The sequence below is a fragment of the Sander lucioperca genome, chromosome 13 (genome assembly GCF_008315115.2).
Source record: "Sander lucioperca isolate FBNREF2018 chromosome 13, SLUC_FBN_1.2, whole genome shotgun sequence".
Classification (NCBI taxonomy): Eukaryota; Metazoa; Chordata; class Actinopteri; order Perciformes; family Percidae; genus Sander; species Sander lucioperca.
The window spans coordinates 13,747,467-13,765,000 of record NC_050185.1 but is presented as its reverse complement, the minus strand read 5'-3'; the positions used below and the strand labels follow the sequence as shown (position 1 = coordinate 13,765,000).

Genomic DNA, 17,534 nt, shown 5'->3' with positions numbered 1-17,534 from the left:
TCAAAAGGGTTTGATATGGTAGTGTTGATGATGGTATGCCCTCTTGAGTCAACTAAAAACAGTGCAGCTTTAAACTGTTCATGTTTTCATTTAAGATCAATTTGCTTCATTCTCCTCTCCTGGAACCATCACCTTATCGTGGTGGAGAGGTTTGTGTGTCCCTATGAACCTGAGGGCTGTGTTGTCTGGAGCTTTGTGCTCCTGGTAGGGTCTCCCAAGGCAAAGTGGTCTCAGGGGAGGGGCCAGACAAAGAATGGTTCAAAAACCCTATGAAAAAACGAGGTAGAGATGGAGTGACCCTGCCCGGAGGATGCCCGGGGCCCCCGTCTGGAGCCAGGCCCAGATGGAGGGCCCGTCAGCGAGCGCCTGGTGGCCGGGTTTGCCACGGACCCCAGCCGAGCACAGCCCGAAAAAGCTACGTGGCACCTCTCTCTCCAACCCATGGGCCCACCACGCTGGGGTCGGGTGCGCTGCCACATGGGTGGCAGTGAAGGTCAGGGGCCTCGACGGACCAGACCCGGGCAGCAGACGCTGGCTCTGGGGACGTGGAACGTCACCTCTCTGTGGGGGAAGGAGCCGGAACCTGTGCGGGAGGTGGAGCGCTACCAGTTGGATCTGGTGGGGCTTACCTCTACGCACAGTCTCGGTTCTGGAACCATACTCCTGGATAGGGGTTGGACTCTTTTCTTCTCCGGAGTTGCCCAGGGTGTGAGGCGCCGGGCGGGTCTGGGGATACTCACAAGCCCCCGGCTGAGCGCCGCTACGTTGGAGTTTACCCCGGTGGACGAGAGGGTCGCCTCCCTACGCCTGCGGGTTGTGGGGGGGAAAACTCTGACTGTTGTTTGTGCGTATGCACCAAAAAGGAGCTCGGAGTATTCGGCCTTCTTGGAGACCTTGAATGGAGTCCTGCATGGGGCTCCAGTGGGGGACTCCATAGTTCTGCTGGGGGACTTCAACGCGCACGTGGGAAATGATGGAGACACATGGAGAGGCGTGATTGGGAGGAACGGCCTCCCTGATCTAAACCAGAGTGGTTGTTTGTTGTTGGACTTCTGTGCTAGTCATGGATTGTCTATAATGAACACCATGTTCGAACATAGGGATGCTCATAAGTGTACTTGGTACCAGAGCACCCTAGGCCAAAGGTCAATGATCGATTTTATAATCGTTTCATCTGATCTGAGGCCGTATGTTTTGGACACTCGGGTGAAGAGAGGGGCAGAGCTGTCAACTGATCACCATCTGGTGGTGAGTTGGGTCAGAGGGTGTGGGAAGACTCTGGACAGACCTGGTAAGCCCAAACGGGACAGACTTTCAACTCACACCTCCGGCGGAGCTTTTCGTGCATCCCTGTGGAGGCTGGGGGTATTGAACCCGAGTGGACAATGTTCAAAGTTTCCATTGCTGAAGCTGCGGCGGGGAGCTGTGGTCTTAGGGTCTTAGGTGCCTCAAGGGGCAGTAACCCACGAACAACGTGGTGGACACCGGTGGTCAGGGAAGCCGTCCGACTGAAGAAGGAGTCTTTCCGGGATATGTTATCCCAGAGGACTCCGGAGGCAGTTGCAAGGTACCGAAGGGCCCGAAGGGCTGCAGCCTCTGCCGTGAAAGAGGCAAAGCAGCGGGTGTGGGAGAGGTTCGGAGAAGACATGGAGAAGGACTTTCGGTCGGCACCAAGGTGCTTCTGGAAAACCGTTCGCCACCTCAGGAGGGGGAAGCGGGGAACCATCCAAGCTGTGTACAGTAAGGATGGGACGCTGTTGACCTCAACTGAGGAGGTAATAGGGCGGTGGATGGAGCACTTTGAGGAACTCCTAAATCCGACTAATACGCCCTCTATGGTAGAGGCAGAGCTGGAGGATGTTGGGGGATTGTCGTCAATTTCCCTGGTGGAAGTTGCTGAGGTAGTTAAACAACTCCACAGTGGCAAAGCCCCAGGGATTGATGAGATCCGTCCAGAAATGCTTAAAGCTCTGGGTGTGGAGGGGTTGTCTTGGTTGACACGCCTCTTCAACATTGCGTGGAAGTCGGGGACGGTGCCTAAGGAGTGGCAGACCGGGGTGGTGGTTCCCCTTTTCAAAAAGGGGGACCAGAGGGTGTGTGCCAATTATAGGGGTATCACACTTCTCAGCCTCCCCGGTAAAGTCTACTCCAAGGTGCTGGAAAGGAGGGTTCGGTCGATAGTCGAACCTCAGGTTGAAGAGGAACAATGCGGATTCCGTCCTGGTCGTGGAACAACGGACCAGATCTTTACTCTCGCAAGGATCCTGGAGGGAGCCTGGGAGTATGCCCAACCGGTCTACATGTGCTTTGTGGATCTGGAGAAGGCGTATGACCGGGTCCCCCGGGAGATACTGTGGGAGGTGCTGCGGGAGTATGGGGTGAGGGGGTCCCTTCTCAGGGCCATCCAATCTCTGTATGACCAAAGCGAGAGCTGTGTCCGGGTTCTCGGCAGTAAGTCGGACTCGATTCAGGTGAGAGTTGGCCTCCGCCAGGGCTGCGCTTTGTCACCAATCCTGTTTGTAGTATTTATGGACAGGATATCGAGGCGTAGTCGGGGTGGAGAGGGGTTGCAGTTTGGTGAGCTGGGGATCTCATCGCTGCTTTTTGCGGATGATGTGGTCCTGATGGCATCGTCGGCCTGTGACCTTCAGCACTCACTGGATCGGTTCGCAGCCGAGTGTGAAGCGGCTGGGATGAGGATCAGCACCTCTAAATCTGAGGCCATGGTTCTCAGCAGGAAACCGATGGAGTGCCTTCTCCAGGTAGGGAATGAGTCTTTACCCCAAGTGAAGGAGTTCAAGTACCTTGGGGTCTTGTTCGCGAGTGAGGGGACAATGGAGCGGGAGATTGGTCGGAGAATCGGCGCAGCGGGTGCGGTATTACACTCAATTTATCGCACCGTTGTGACGAAAAGAGAGCTGAGCCAGAAGGCAAAGCTCTCAATCTACCGGTCAGTTTTCGTTCCTACCCTCACCTATGGTCATGAAGGCTGGGTCATGACCGAAAGAACGAGATCCAGGGTACAAGCGGCCAAAATGGGTTTCCTCAGGAGGGTGGCTGTCGTCTCCCTTAGAGATAGGGTGAGAAGCTCAGTCATCCGTGAGGAGCTCGGAGTAGAGCCGCTGCTCCTTCGCGTCGAAAGGAGCCAGTTGAGGTGGTTCGGGCATCTGGTAAGGATGCCCCCTGGGCGCCTCCCTAGGGAGGTGTTCCAGGCACGTCCAGCTGGGAGGAGGCCTCGGGGAAAACCCAGGAGTAGGTGGAGGGATTATATCTCCAACCTGGCCTGGGAACACCTCGGGATCCCCTAGTCGGAGCTGGTTAATGTGGCTCGGGAAAGGGAAGTTTGGGGCCTCATGTTCTGTTTTTGCCTGTTGGCTTTAATAAAACCTGATGCACACAATCAAACACAATGCAGTTTAATCATGCAACCTCTTTGTTCTGCAGTTGCTGTAACAATACAGATAGACTCCAAAGAGAGTGCCCTGTGTAACATGCTGAATAAGATACAGTATTAAGACAATTTTGTTCATGTTAAAAAAATAAAGTGTGTTTCCAAGTGATCAACATCAGGTCAGAATTCTGTTTTTGCCAACATAAAATATCATATAAAATGATACATTAATGATGAGTGCTCTTATATATTACCATACAGATCAGGTCCATGTGGCGTGAAGACGTTATACAGCAGAATATTGAGTGGAGCAATGACCAGTTTGCCATAAAAGAAAGAGTCTACTGCCATGAGGGGTACCTGAGAAAGAAACAGGGGGGAAAGTGAATGGACCCATTTACATTTAGCTTCAGCAACATAAACATAATATTGTATGGGGTGGCTTGTGGCTCGGAGGTAGAGTGGTCACCCCAATCCCAGGCTCCTCCGGCCACATGTCAAAGTGTCCCTCAGCAAGACACTAATCTCCAAGTTGCTCCCCAGACACTCTATGTATATAGCTGTCTACTGCTCCTTATATACTTAGGATGGGTTAAATTGCAGAAATCAAGTTCCACTACATTGTACTGTGTGTATTTGACAATTAAGAATAAAGTTTGGGAAGACAGAGAAAAGAAGCGCTTCTTTTTGGTGGTCTAACAAGGTGCTCTTTGGTGCAGGGGTAATCCAATAGAATCAGAACAGCATGAAAACCAAGGCACTCTTGTTGAAGAAAATATTAAAAAAGGGTTTATGGATGTGGCTAATGCATAGCAAAAGGTAAAAAATATGCACCAACGCGTTGCGGCACACGGGCCTTCTTCAGGGTGAAGAATAAAGTTAGTTTTTTGTTTATAATTTGTGTTTTAGATAAGTATTACTAAAAAGCAGAGGAGAATGAAGAAGGAGTTTTTTTGTGATTGTTGCGGGCAAAAATCCTTGATCATGCGGCACGCTTTCTTAAAAAATGCGATGGAATATGCGGGATATTTATGCAATTTTATGCGATGAAATTGCGGGAACTTGCAAAAATTGCAGTTTCATCATGGCTTCATCGCGGGGTTTGCAGCTTTTCAATGATGTTCACGTCGCGTAATTACATCACTTCATAATGTTCCCATGGCAACAGAAGTAAACGCAACATTTTTCAACTTTCTGCTAAGATATATGTGACTTTTTTGCAACAAAAATGTGGGGATTATGAAATCATGCAAGCCCCGCATATTTTGCGCGGAAATCGGCAATTTATGCGGCGAAAGTGCGGCGTATTTGAAAAAATGCGGCCCCCCGCATAAATATGCGGACTTTGGCTGATTATGCATTGAATTATGCGATCGCATAATCGTGTTTTTCTGGAGGAACTGAATATTCCTGCAATATTGATTAACTCTCCCACAGAAGATCTGTGGAAACACTGCAGTTGAAAAGAAGAGAAATTCATCTACATGCACCTTTGTACTGTGATACGTAAATGTAAAGCCTTATTCGTTTTCCATGCATCTAAAACATATTCTCACCAGCAGCAGAAGCAGAGCAACAGCTGACCAAGTGATAAAACTTTCCCACTGCCTCTTTAACACCAGCAGGTCGAAGGCGATCGGAATCCTGAAAATAAAATAAATCTGTAAATCTGCAAAGCTGTATTAAGAATAATACAGTTTCACAAGTCTGTCTGGGGCAAAGTGTTGCCCCAAAATATGACCTTACCCAATCAGAGCAGAGAACGGCCATCCAACGATGGCACCGGCAGCCACACCCATGATGGCTAACGGTGTTGAGTCCTGAAACCACCCAGTCATGGCAACCAGCGTTGTGTACATACAGAAAGATGAAGGCAGGAATGCTGAGGAGCAAGAACAAAAAAAAATATCACAAAAAGTGAGACCAGAAATGTGTCACAAATATGAAATGTTCCTTCTAAAATGTATACTGCACACTGTGCAAACTGCTGTACTGCTCCATATTTTTGATCAGTGTGCTAAATTAAGCAATAAAGAGGACAGAAAAATATGGCTCTGTAATTAGTTATTCGAAAAAGTTGGATGGTAAACACCAAAGAGGGCTGGGATGGAGGCAGTTCAAAAAGGTAGACTTGCAATATATGTATTTGACCAAAGTGAATAGTTATTAAAAAATGACAAAATGGCTATAAATGATGAAAGGGACGGAAATGGATTAACAAAGTGATTAAATCTGACCAACCTGCAGACGAGCAGAACATTCCCGTGCTCAGGACAAGGAATGCCAACATTAGACGGCCCACATGCAAACCAAACTTCTTACAAACTGCCCTGTGTCACACACACAAACAAACCAAATGGTTAACTTCCATATCATATATAGTATATAAAGTATGTATATCTATATGGCAAAATATATATAAACGGCAACATTTGTAAGCAAAAGCGCTTAGGATGCCCACTTGCATTAAAGAGGACAGTAAACTCACTTGTAGAAATAGAGTTCACAGACACAGCAGGAGAATGCTAATACACATCGTACAAAGTAGAACACCAACACCTGCAACACAATCATAGCACAAGGTTTTTGGTGGCCCCTCGTAGGAACATATAGCTAATCAGTTCTTTGCGTTTTTTTATTAAAAAATACAATTTTCAAGAAGCAGATATGTTTAAATAAGTTCCCACAGATTCTATGTTCCTATATACAGGACACTGTTGTCCTGCAGTTTAAGGTAAACACAGTCCTCCCATAACAGAAGAACAAAAGAGTGGCTGATAATGCTAAAGGTCGGCTGGAGTCATTTAAAAATATCAACGTTGAAATGACAGCAGGTTTGGAATATTTACCTTGTTTGTCTGTAGAACATGGGCATGCAAACAAGCCGGAATAGCATGTAACCATAAGTAAGCATACGACCTGATGGCGTACAAAGGAGAATATTCCCATGTTTGCATCCCTGTACCATAGAGCAGGTAGTGCATCTGTCAAAACAGTCATCACAACAATTACAGATTAACAGTTAGAAAGAGAAGCAGTATCTTGCTGGAACAATAAAGAGATTCTAATGTAAGAAAATCCATGAAAGGGTCACAAATGACAGTATACTGCACTTAAGGATTTCTGATAGTAGACAGTAGTACTTACAGGCTCCCAGTAGTTGAAGGTCTCATCGCAGTCTGAGATGTTGCTGAGCAAAGCTGCACAAAAACGTGCGGAAAGCAGGCATTTAAATGCAGTTGAACCTTCTGGAGCCCATACCTGGCCTGCACGACTTACTGACCTATTTTAAAAAAAAACACACAGATGCTAAATTGCTATATACCCTACAATAATATTTGCACTATTATTACAGTCTATTTCAGCATCAAAATGTATTAAACATCAAAAATGTACCACAATGTAAATAGTACATCATCTCTGCTAGGTGCATACTTAACAGACAATCTTAAACAGTGTAATTAGCCATCTGAAGCAACCTAATGAACCTGTATACTGGCCTTTGATGCTTGATGTGTTTTAACCTTCACAGGCTTAACTGATTGATGTGTCCAGTGCACCTGCTTTTTAATCCACAACAGTTATGGTAATCAAATCAGAGCTGGCTAATTAATATGCCCTTAATTACAAAAATTAAGTGTTTTGTGGAACATAAAGTAAATATCAGCTCACAACAGAGAAAAGAAACAAGCCTGTTACTCAGAAGATTGAAAGACAGACACACTTCTGGGATTTATCTTCTGGTTCCTGTTTTTTGTAAGTAGTCTGTTGTCTTTTTTTTTTTTTTTAAGCTTGTTTTAAATTATACCTGAATGTGTTATTTACATTTTGTTGTAAGGTAATTTGAATTTCATATTTGTCTTGAGCGTTTGTCCTAATTACCAATCAGCCTTGCGACTCACTTTTTCTGACCGACACAATTATGATTACTGTGACTTTCATTGTTTCTAATATTATTATTAGTAGTAGCAGCATAATTTTATTATTCCAAGCTTTATTGTTATTATTTTACATATTTTTTCATTTTCTTTTTACAGGTTATATGTGTTTCTTTTTCTGCTCTATAGATAAATCATCATTTTTACAGTATGCAGATATGTATAGACAGACAGTGCCTAGCATCAAGACACACAGCATGTTGTCTATGCACGTCTAATGGTTTTCACACAACCATAACAGCATACTACATTGTAATTCACTGTGTATTGTTTGAATCCCAGAATCCAAAACCCACATCATTTGTAGTTTCTAGTTGTGTGTTTTCAATGAGCTGATTGCTTAAGATTTTTATCAAATAACAGATGCCTGACACTGAAAAATCAGTTGTTGACTTCTGTTATATCAATGCCCATTATAAATAACTTCCAGATGTGGACAGCTGTGTGCTTGTTCAGAGTAATTATCACAAGTCAAAATAGCATTTTAGAATAATTTGTGCCGGTGTTTATGGTAACAGTTATAACCGACATTTGCACTGGCAATGTGTCCTCTTGTTCACACCCATCATCACATTAGTCGGCTAAGTTGCAGCTTAGCATTGATCCTCACGTTAGTTTTTATTATGACACGTCATTTTACTAACTCATTTTAGAATATTTCAAATGACTTCAGCAAAGTATCAACAACAGAAATCGTTGATTTAAAGAAAAACCCTTTATGCTGATCACGAGTTGACCCACTGTAGACAGTTTATCTGTTGCAGCCACGTAAATTTACTGTATGTGTTGCAGCCGTCAGAAATCTGGCAGTGTGACAGCAATGGGGGAATGAATGAGCTGACCAGGTAACCCAACTGCGTTACGTTGCTCTATTGAAACATGCAACTTACTATTTATTGGGACGGAAACACAACTTAACATATATTATAATTAACACTACAGTAAAGACAAAGTCCTGTGGGTTTGTAAGGAGGACGGTATCATCGTTGTTATCGTTTTGTTATGATCCAAACTTGCTTAACGTATCAAAGTAGCTAAGCTAGCTAGCTTCCCCTGCTCAGGCTGTCAGTCAGACCGGGGATGGAGCTCACAGCACCGAGGAGTCTAACGTCTCTTCTCCCGGCTCATACTCACTCTGGCCGGGTCTCTGTGGTTTTACTGTCATCGCCGACTTTCTCCTCTTTCGGTGGCCGGGCTTCAGCGGGGACGTTAACGTTGTTTGCATCTTGTCTGCTGCCTCGCCTGGTTCGCTGCCGAAGCGCTTTGGCCGCCATGTTTTCCGATGCTGTACCCGAGTCGGGCTTCGTTCATTTTCGCCGCTGCCCGGTTATTGACAACTCCCATCAAATACTGTATGAATCATGAATGGCTGTGGTTAAGTAGGCTACGGGAGTACACTGGCTTTGCTTTTTACGACAGACATTTTTATTTATTTCAGGGCGGTTTTATTTATTAATAATTCTCGATAGACCACAAGTTAAATGTTAAATTGCATGTTTGTTGAATAACAATTAAAATACACACAGATACACAGAATTCCAATTACCGGTATACATTTCAAAGACATAGCACACAATGCCTCAACTACTGTAAACACTGTTCCACTACAGTTTTGCAGATTATGCGTTTATAATTTGCTTAGCAGTAACAATCAGACTTGTAATTATATTGTCTGAAAAAAATAAGAGGTTAAATCCCTGATCTTCCTAGAGATTCAAATGTTGCTACCTGATGGTGACTTGCAACCGAGAGGTAAGAAAGGATTCCAGGTCTTTATGGAACTGGAGGGCTTGTGTGTGTGACAGAGCATGTGTGTTTGAATGGTAGATGAGTCTGTAGCAGTAACTGGTCTGGCTCAGATCAGGATGTGAGAATCTGTCAATGAGTTTAACCTGCTCCACGGTCCCACGACTGGCCTCTCGGATCAGAGCATGGAACTTCTTCTCCTCCCATGTCGGCCCTGTCCAGAAGCTGATGTCAAAGCTGAAGTGCTCTGGGAACAGGGAGAATGGGTGGAAAGGTTTCCCTGGTGATGAGTGGAGTGCAAAGTGTTGTAAAAATCGTGGATCATGTGACCACAGCAGCCTCCAGTCGGGGAGTGAGAACAGGAGCACAGCGAGGAGGTCCAAATTTAAGGACACAGTGACACTGACATCGCTAATCTTGTCACTTGCAATGCTTGCTAACACCTTACCAACACAACCCATTGGCTGTGCAATCAGACGCAGACCCCCCTGTTCTGCGACCAGGGAGACACCATAGGGTGCGAGCAGCGTTTCCAGCCTTTGCCCAAGCAATTTGATTGGCTCACATTCCGAAGGGAAAACACCTCTGAGGAGGAGCTCGTGAAAGGCAGGCAGAGCCCAGAGGTTGACAGTCACGTTCTTGAACACCAGGCCACAAATGCCAAATAACAAGCTGGTGACACCATTACAGCCCCCACAGGGACCCTCCTTATGTCCTTCAACCTCAACACTTTTATTATTCCCCTCGTTGTCCCCATGACTCCCTGCATTGCTAATCAACTGTTCTTTTTTAGTTAGAAGCTCTTCCATCTGAGGGAGCAGTGATGGACGCAGCATATAAAGAGCACTTTCCCCTTCAGGATCAACATCAAGAGAACATGCAGACCTTAAGCTCTCAACTCCTTTGCTCCTCACCCTGTCCACTTTATCTGAGGTAACACGTGTGGCTGACAGAGTGTGATCTTTTTTCTTGCTTGTAGAGGCATGAGTGTCAGAAATGAGGTCTTTCTGAAGCAGGTGGATCCAATAGCAGTGTGTACTGTCGACGTCACAACACGTCTGCAGCTGTTTGGTCGTGAGGAGGAAGGGAATAGTCTCTGTCGTCATGGAGACAGACCACTTCTCAGCCAGTCCTTTGAGAAGAAAATCTTGCACCAACCTGACGGGGTGGACAGAACCCGAGCAAAGAAATCCCCTGATGAAAGAGAAGAGACAGTAAGCTTGTGGTTGTGTTGGTGGCTTATAACTCAAACGGCATGAGAGTTGCTGTGTTACTGTACCTGTTTATGTAATTACTGAGCTCGGCTGGTATGTTATACTGGACCCTGTCCCCTTCAACAGCCTCCTCAACCTTAAGTACCTGAGCAGGGGTGTAGGGGAGGCTGCGAGTAAACACGTGCAGCAAACCTTTCTCCACATGAAAGCCCTTATCCTGGCTCCTGTAGAACATAATTATAAGAGAGCGTCAGTACACACACACACACACACACACACACACACACAGTGTGCTGTTTCAATTTATACATTTTAACACTCACCTTTACTCCTTACCTGTATCCAGTGCACTTGTAGCTCTGGTATTTCTCACTTTGAAAAGGACGGACATCACTAAGGATTAGGTGTGCCTCTGCTGCCATGGCAGCTACCTGCCAGCTATTGTGCCACTCTCGCTGCGGATGGTCTGCTGGTGTCCCACCCTGTCCGTTGCACAAGCCAACATGAACCTCCCCGTTTTCAGACAACACCTGAACACAACTGAAGGCAAAGAAAAACAAATATGTACTCGGTATGTCACCATGGGTGAAAATGATGTCTCCCCGAGTTTGTCAAAAAAATGCCTCCAAACCAGAACACACCAAAGAGACGAGACGTAATACATCTCCATAACAGCAGGCGGCGCTAATCTGTATTGTTGCCCAAAAATGAAAACCGGCAGCTGATTGGACGAACCCGTCACGTGGGTCTTGTTTCTCCGGAAATTCAAAGACAGACTGTCATGGCGGCTTGTTCAGAATACGATCTCATATTGTACCAAAATAGTTCACCAAAACATGTTTCTGAAAACATTTTAAGCGAGAAATAGGCCATGCAGTTTAAAAGACTTTCGTCAGATTTTGAGAGACTCTAGTCACGCTCATTCTGCTCCCCGTTTCCGGGTTAGCACTCTACCAATCAGATGGGTCATTTGAGTCCGACTGCCGGCAGTGCCCGCCCCGCCGATTATACATGTCAAATCGGCCAAAATGAAGGCCGACGGCCCCTCGGACCGACGACGGCACGGAACACACCGAACAGACTCGAGTCACTGACCTCGCCAGACTGTCCAACGGCCGATTATCGGCTCTGTGTGTCTGGGCCTTTAATTAAAAAGCATTTAATTGCCAGCTTTTTAGCACTTGACAGTTGTCAGTATTTGGTACTACAGATAAATGTCACTCAGTATAAAAAAACAAAACTCAGGAATAACACCTAATTTTATTCATAATGTGGAGTTAACATGGCAAAACCAGTGTTATGAAGTGTCATACGTTTGGGAGGGAGAAAAGTAACACCCAACTGCGCCACTATTTTTTTTAATTAATGGTTTAAAAATGGAAGTTTGGACGGTTAAACTATTTCAAAGTGGAAAATGAACTGGAATGTTATAATTCTATTTACACCAGAGGACATTGTGTGAACATTTTTACATGGTGGCTGTTCGAAAGAAAATGCTGCGAATAGATTGAATCATGGCATGATACAGTTATACCTGAGGAAGAAGTTTTTGAGAAGGTTTCTGTTCTTTTTAACCCCACTCTTTCTCCCACAGTGAGGAAAGTTAAACACCACACGATCAAATACACGGCCCTGGAGAGAGGCACATTCCCCCAGCTTTGTGCAGTCCACCTCGAAGAGCACCGCTCCACCTAGTTAACACAAAAAAAGTGTACAAAAAGTGCCACAAAATACAACTCGGTTAAAATATACTGTACTCACAAGCCCGTACCTGAGTCCTTGACTATCTTAATGTTATTGGCAGCACCTTCATGCCGCAGTGCCTCCTCCTGATGCTGCAGGCAAGTTGCCGTTAAGCTGGTCTCCGTCTCAGAGTACAACTGGCTTGCAGATGCAGCAAATGAGAAGTTCCCTTCTCCCACCAGCAATATGGACCGTGAAGGAGATATGCTCATGACTGAGTGCTAAAGGTAGAGAGGTAGAGAGAGAGAGAGAGAGAGAGAGAGAGAGAGAGAGAGAGAGAGAGAGAGAGAGAGAGAGAGAGAGAGAGAGAGAGAGAGAGAGAGAGAGAGAGAGAGAGAGAGAGAATGACCACCTTCAGTCTTCTTCACGGTCTAGCTAATACAATCGTAGTAATTGCATATTTTAGTAAGTAACGCTATCATGTGTCTGGGCTCGGCTAAATAACAAATTATATTGACTGTACTGTAGATTAAAGCCGTTGACCTTCTTCTCTCGGGCGCTGCAGTACACGAAAGCTGAACATCTCACCTGTAGCAGCAGCTTGCGTTAAACGCTGTGTCGCAGATACAATAGTCCGACAAGAAACAAAACATCCGGGACTTTGCGCTGTTTCCCCGAGGACTCAAAGCATAGACATATGACTCAAAGCACCACAACAACAAAACTACGTATTTTAAGTCAAAGTTAGGTGGTGAAAATGTATAGTTATTTTAATAATATCACAATTGAGTTGCCTGTAAATGTAATTCTTCAGACCACATAATTCCCGTCCTGTTTTAAGAGGGACACATTTGCAGGTGGCGCATCACATCTGGAGGGGGGAGCATCATCAGTCAAGAGTATCCCAATATCTTCGCGTATTAGTAGTTTATCTGTGGAAAATTCCACCTGACAGTTTTTTCTGATGTGTGATTCGCAGTATCGCTCTGGATTCTAACGTCTTTTGATAACAACGGAAGTACGTAGTGAAACAACCAGCGCACTATGTGTGTTTTTACTGATGCTAAGGTCATGCTAGCTAGCTAACGGAATTGCTTCACCTGCACGTGAAAACAACAGACAGCCTTGAATGATGCACATAGTCGTAACCATTCTTGCAACTCAAGTTTTAAATCCAATATAAACCAAATTAAAGGACTAGAACGATACATTTAAAAATATAAGTTTGTATTATTAATTTGGTTTGCATGTTTGATGTCATTAACTTCTTTTGTATTTCTCTCTGAGTGTAGGTGTTTGTACAATAACAAACAATTTTATGTTTCAATTTCTTTCTCTCATTGAATTGTGTTTCAGGGCATGGTTTATGCTCAGCCTCTATTCTCTTCATATATGACATAGTGATATAAATAGTGCAGGTACATGCTGCAAGTGAGAAAAATAAATGGGTCATAGCATCATCATCACAACTCGCTCTTTTGTCTCTTGGCGTCTTGAAGGAAGTGTTGTGACTACATGGGAAGCGTTCTGGCTTTGTCTTCTGGTCCAGGCCATCATAACTGGCCTTTTTCCACGGACCCCCCTCCTTCTCGCTGGAACGCACATCCTGCTCACTGGGACAGTCCACCACGTTGGGAAAGGAGAGATGGCCGCCTACCCAACCCAGGCAGCTTTCACTCTCTCCACAGGAGCTGCAAAGGTATGTCTGGCTAAAAAGTAAAAACTTGAGTGTCCACAACTGTTAAAGAGGTGCCGACCACGCAGCAGGCAATACAAAGGTAGTATAGAACTACAAAAGTAGTGAATTAGTAATGTTTTTCTTCTTATCTCCCCAGATGTGTTTCCTCAACAGATTGAGGGAGTTAAGATGATCCTCAATAAAACGCTGAGCAGCTTCTTCAAGGTGACTTTCACCAACCCACGTTGATTCAAACTATTTGTTGTAAAGATAATAAGGGTTACTTGCAGTCTCTTACATCTAAAAATGCCGTATCTTTAATATGATGTATGTGTTTTTTCCAGGTCAGTCATACTCTCCACCTCAGTGCTGTTAGTCCTTCGTACTATCGTTTCCACGTGGAGCATCTGCAGTCTGATGATTATAGCAAGGACAAGGTCAAGAACGCGTCATCACATAATAAATATGTTACCACTACTTCATCATTAAAGTGCTTAGCTGTATAGAACGTTGGAAAACCGATGAAGTTGCTGCCTTTTTTTAGTTGACAGGTTGCATCTTGATCCTTTTTAGGATGCCCCAGCATTGATCGGAGAGATGGACTCTTCAGGCAGTCTGAATGCTCATGCTCTGCTGCATGTCACTGAGCGCGTACGAGCCAGAACAGTTTTCCAGGTAAGATCCTAATGTCTGTGTCCATGCAGACACTGTCACTGCAAAAGTCACTTTACTTTACACAAAATGAATGATGTTTGCTGCAAACAACTTAATATTTAAATTGTTGATTGTGATGTAGACACAGCAGTCCCAGTTTGTAACGTGGCAGTTTGAAACTGAGTACAGAGGGAATGACTTCACTACCGCTGTAACAGTAGCCAATCCAGACGTCCTTAGAGAGTCAGGTGAGAAATGAAAGGTGGAATGATAAGAGCATTTTCTGATATTAGAAAAAAAGTACAGTTGCAATCAGCCAAATCTTTTTTTTCACTGAATACAACTGTCAATTTATCAACAAAATACATTATTGTGATTTTGATGTTGATCTAATCGATATGTATCTGTATGTGTTTCTCTTGGACAGTTATTCTTGTGGCACACTTCCTGCAGAGTGTGTCTTCTGGGCTGGTTTTAGGTGGGGAGCTGGTCTACCACCGGGGCCGAGCAGAGGAAGGAGGAATTCTTACTCTGGCTGGACAGTACTCAAGTTAGATTTTGCTGTTCATTGTGTATCTGCTATAAACACCTGATTTAATTAAGCCGGTATCTTTTCTGATCTGTTTTGCTTGATTTAGCAGCAGCCTTTTGTCTTTTTTTCTGTCTCTCCATGCAGGACCCAACTGGGTAGCGACGCTGAATGCTGGCAAAGGAGGTGCCCATGCTAGCTACTATCACAGAGCCAACAAACAGGTACAGAAAATGGTACCATACTGTATAAACACACCATTTACTTTTTTTTTTTTTAAAGATTATTTTTTTTGGGCATTTTCAGCCTTTATTTTTACAGGACAGCTGAAGACACGAAAGGGAAGAGAGAGGGGGGAATGACATGTAGCAAAGGGCCACAGGTCGGAGTCGAACCTGGGCCCGCTGCGTCGAGGAATAAACCTCTATATATGGGCACCCGCTCTACCAACTGAGCCATCTGGGCGCCCCACACCATTTACTTTTGGTGCATATTACAAATGTGCATATGCGTGTGTTTGTGTTCACCAGATCCAAGTCGGGGTGGAGTTTGAAGCCAGTACCAGGACACAGGAGACCACAACCTCCTTTGGGTACCAGATGGAACTCCCAGAGGCCAACATGGTCTTTCGAGGTAAATTTCCTTCTGCAACTTTGAGTCATGGTGAATGAAAACTATTAAGAAAGCATACAGTATATGATACCTTTGTTCTGTGTGTGTATCCAGGTATGATAAACAGTCGGTGCATAATAGGAGGTGTGTTGGAGAAGCGTCTGACCCCGCTCCCTGCCACCCTGATTATGGGTGCCTTTGTAAATCACCGAGGTGACAAGCTGCAAGTGGGCCTAGGCATCAACGTGGGATAATCCGCCACTAACCCCTGCTTGAGTTACAGCTCGCTGTCAGGACGTCCATCAAGAGACCTGTTTCAGGGGCTTCTTAATGACCCGATCTTCCAAGGTAAAACACTTGAACCACCTGAGTATTGTGGATTGTTTGGGTGTTGAAGCTCAGAATTGAGGCTTGCAATCTACCTCTCAAGATGGAGGTGATGTTTTCTGATTGGATTATACAGGAAAAATGAATGAACATTTTGAGGGGCTCAAAAACTGTGACTGGAGATGTGTTACTGTTCCCCTGAAACCAAACGGCACATCACCTTCTGGACAACGGAAACAGAAAGGATGAGGGACAAACTACTGTAAACTGAAAATAACTAAATGTTTTATACTGTAAAGAAATGTAATGTATGAAGATTATATTGAAAAATAATTGTGTTTTTTATTTTTTAGCCCATTAACTATAATTCTTGTATACCTGACCTTTCTGCTGACCATTTTCTAAAGCAAAACATCAACTTCTAGAAACAGGAAACCTGTTTTGGATTAGGGCTGGGCACCGAACGGTGATACTTTTATGGCACCGAAAAAAGTCAAACAAGGCAATTCAATTACATTCCTTTGCACTTAAGTTAGTTCTTCATTAGTTCAATGTTGACAACAGGGCAGTCACCAAGTTTGTTAAAGGTTTGTGTCATTATGCAGTTTGCACTAAAGAGTCTTTGTTCTTTACATTCCTTTGCATTTCAGTTAGTTCAATATTAGCCTGTACACAATGTAATTTGTTTATTTATTTATTATTTATAATATGTTCATGTTGTGGCAAAAAGGTTTCTCTTTTTTTGTTAATTTTTAAAGTTCGGATTGATACCAATCCTAAGTATCTTGTAAGTATCGAAAAACACCACCAGTTTTATTAATGTTACTCTGAGTGAGCCAGAATCTTTTAATTTTGATAGCTGTTTTGATTCACAATTAAGGTAGAAAATAAAAGTGTTTAATGTATTTTTGTTGATGTTGAAATGGATTTTAAAACATATGGTATCGAAAAAAGTATCGTTAAGGAACCGGCATCGAAACTGAGGTATCGAAATTGGCACCGGATCGAAAGATTTTGAACGATGCCCAGCCCTATTTTGGATAGGTAATACAAATGACCAAATTCACATCATTCTTTTCTCAATGTCCATATTGGCTAACTGTTTGTTTCTAACCTTAACCCTAGTCTTGCATTGCATTGCCCCATCTCCACAGCGCTGTGTTAGCTCTGGAGTATGGTCTGGCTACACCGCTTATCTACTCTGGAATAAGGGAACAAGCTCTGGCTTACCGATCACAACTGTCCTGGGCGGCGCTAAGCCCCGGCTGCATCAACGGTTCCCTTGCAAAGTAGATAGTGGAGATAGCGGAAGGGGAGGAATGTCAGGCTTTATCCCAGCACTGTACATCCGTTGAGCCAGACTATCCTAACCATAATGCCTAGAGGATCAATCTAAAAACAAAGTGGTCAGCAGAAAGAAAATAGTGTAAAATCATGCTAAAACGCCAGTGTGATCCTTCAAACTGTGTGTATGAGTAAGTAATTGTGTGTTTGATTGTGTGCACATCTATTTTTGCCAGCATATAAAACTATGTGAGAAACCACACATGAACAAACAGTCGGTTGACTGTAAGAGAAAAGGTGTTGCTCCGTATATACTCCAGCTGAAGGATGTGAGAGTGGCTATGCACTGACTCTGCTGAGCCAGGACTGTACTGTATCTATATACATTAAGACATTTGGAAACACTGATCTGAATGAAACCTGCACTACTCGCGCTGCTTCTGGGCATTTCCAGTCCTGTTTAACATATGACATGTTG

At 44.2% G+C, this 17,534-nt stretch overlaps 3 protein-coding genes across 10 annotated transcripts in view; 1 reads left to right on the top strand and 2 right to left on the bottom strand.

The window, feature by feature from the left end:
* Window positions 1-8,674, bottom strand: part of alg9 (ALG9 alpha-1,2-mannosyltransferase) — a 12,004-nt gene extending 3,330 nt beyond the window's left edge. The window contains exons 1-8 of the mRNA XM_031320217.2: window positions 8,464-8,674; window positions 6,539-6,674; window positions 6,241-6,375; window positions 5,880-5,950; window positions 5,633-5,721; window positions 5,138-5,273; window positions 4,948-5,035; window positions 3,646-3,751 (exon numbers count right to left, since the gene is read on the bottom strand). Coding sequence (XP_031176077.1) covers window positions 3,646-3,751; window positions 4,948-5,035; window positions 5,138-5,273; window positions 5,633-5,721; window positions 5,880-5,950; window positions 6,241-6,375; window positions 6,539-6,674; window positions 8,464-8,603 — 901 coding nt within the window. The 5' untranslated portion in view covers window positions 8,604-8,674. The remainder of the gene's footprint in view (window positions 1-3,645; window positions 3,752-4,947; window positions 5,036-5,137; window positions 5,274-5,632; window positions 5,722-5,879; window positions 5,951-6,240; window positions 6,376-6,538; window positions 6,675-8,463) is intronic.
* Window positions 1,418-16,179, top strand: si:dkey-71l1.1 (uncharacterized protein LOC569883 homolog). 5 transcript variants are annotated; one of them, XM_031320226.1, is made up of 11 exons: window positions 1,418-1,428; window positions 12,857-12,990; window positions 13,472-13,671; window positions 13,808-13,875; window positions 13,995-14,087; window positions 14,224-14,325; window positions 14,447-14,552; window positions 14,732-14,854; window positions 14,981-15,057; window positions 15,364-15,466; window positions 15,560-16,179. In XM_031320226.1, exons 3-11 carry the CDS (start codon window positions 13,488-13,490, stop codon window positions 15,697-15,699), a joined length of 996 nt encoding a protein of 331 aa, XP_031176086.1. In that variant the 5' UTR covers window positions 1,418-1,428; window positions 12,857-12,990; window positions 13,472-13,487; the 3' UTR covers window positions 15,700-16,179. The 5 variants fall into 5 exon arrangements, 4 of the variants coding, with proteins under 4 accessions (XP_031176086.1, XP_035846830.1, XP_031176084.1 ...); XR_004108627.2 differs by lacking the exons at window positions 1,418-1,428; window positions 12,857-12,990 and adding an exon at window positions 7,994-8,174 and having other exon boundaries at window positions 15,560-15,793; window positions 15,909-16,179; XM_031320224.2 differs by lacking the exons at window positions 1,418-1,428; window positions 12,857-12,990 and adding an exon at window positions 7,994-8,174.
* Window positions 8,758-12,639, bottom strand: fdxacb1 (ferredoxin-fold anticodon binding domain containing 1). Of its 4 annotated transcripts, none has more exons than XM_031320215.2 (6): window positions 12,561-12,639; window positions 12,061-12,246; window positions 11,824-11,980; window positions 10,626-10,829; window positions 10,355-10,513; window positions 8,758-10,269 (listed from the first exon to the last, which is right to left on the bottom strand). In XM_031320215.2, exons 2-6 carry the CDS (start codon window positions 12,242-12,244, stop codon window positions 9,054-9,056), a joined length of 1,920 nt encoding a protein of 639 aa, XP_031176075.1. In that variant the 5' UTR covers window positions 12,245-12,246; window positions 12,561-12,639; the 3' UTR covers window positions 8,758-9,053. The 4 variants fall into 4 exon arrangements, with proteins under 4 accessions (XP_031176075.1, XP_031176072.1, XP_031176076.1 ...); XM_031320212.2 differs by having other exon boundaries at window positions 12,061-12,253; window positions 12,496-12,608; XM_031320216.2 differs by having other exon boundaries at window positions 12,496-12,608.
* Window positions 16,180-17,534: the final 1,355 nt, after the last annotated feature.

What these genes read in the sequence shown, in the direction of transcription:
- si:dkey-71l1.1 (XM_031320224.2), top strand. An exon ending in AGACGTCCTTAGAGAGTCAG is followed by an intron (nt 14,553 to 14,731) that starts GTGAGAAATGAA and finishes TCTCTTGGACAG; the next exon opens with TTATTCTTGTGGCACACTTC. An exon ending in GGCCAACATGGTCTTTCGAG is followed by an intron (nt 15,467 to 15,559) that starts GTAAATTTCCTT and finishes GTGTGTATCCAG; the next exon opens with GTATGATAAACAGTCGGTGC.
- fdxacb1 (XM_031320215.2), bottom strand. Translation starts at nt 12,244, where the DNA reads ATGAGCATATCTCCTTCACGGTCCATATTGCTGGTGGGAGAAGGGAAC. An exon ending in TAAGATAGTCAAGGACTCAG is followed by an intron (nt 11,981 to 12,060) that starts GTACGGGCTTGT and finishes TGTGTTAACTAG; the next exon opens with GTGGAGCGGTGCTCTTCGAG. An exon ending in TACAAGTGCACTGGATACAG is followed by an intron (nt 10,514 to 10,625) that starts GTAAGGAGTAAA and finishes TATGTTCTACAG; the next exon opens with GAGCCAGGATAAGGGCTTTC.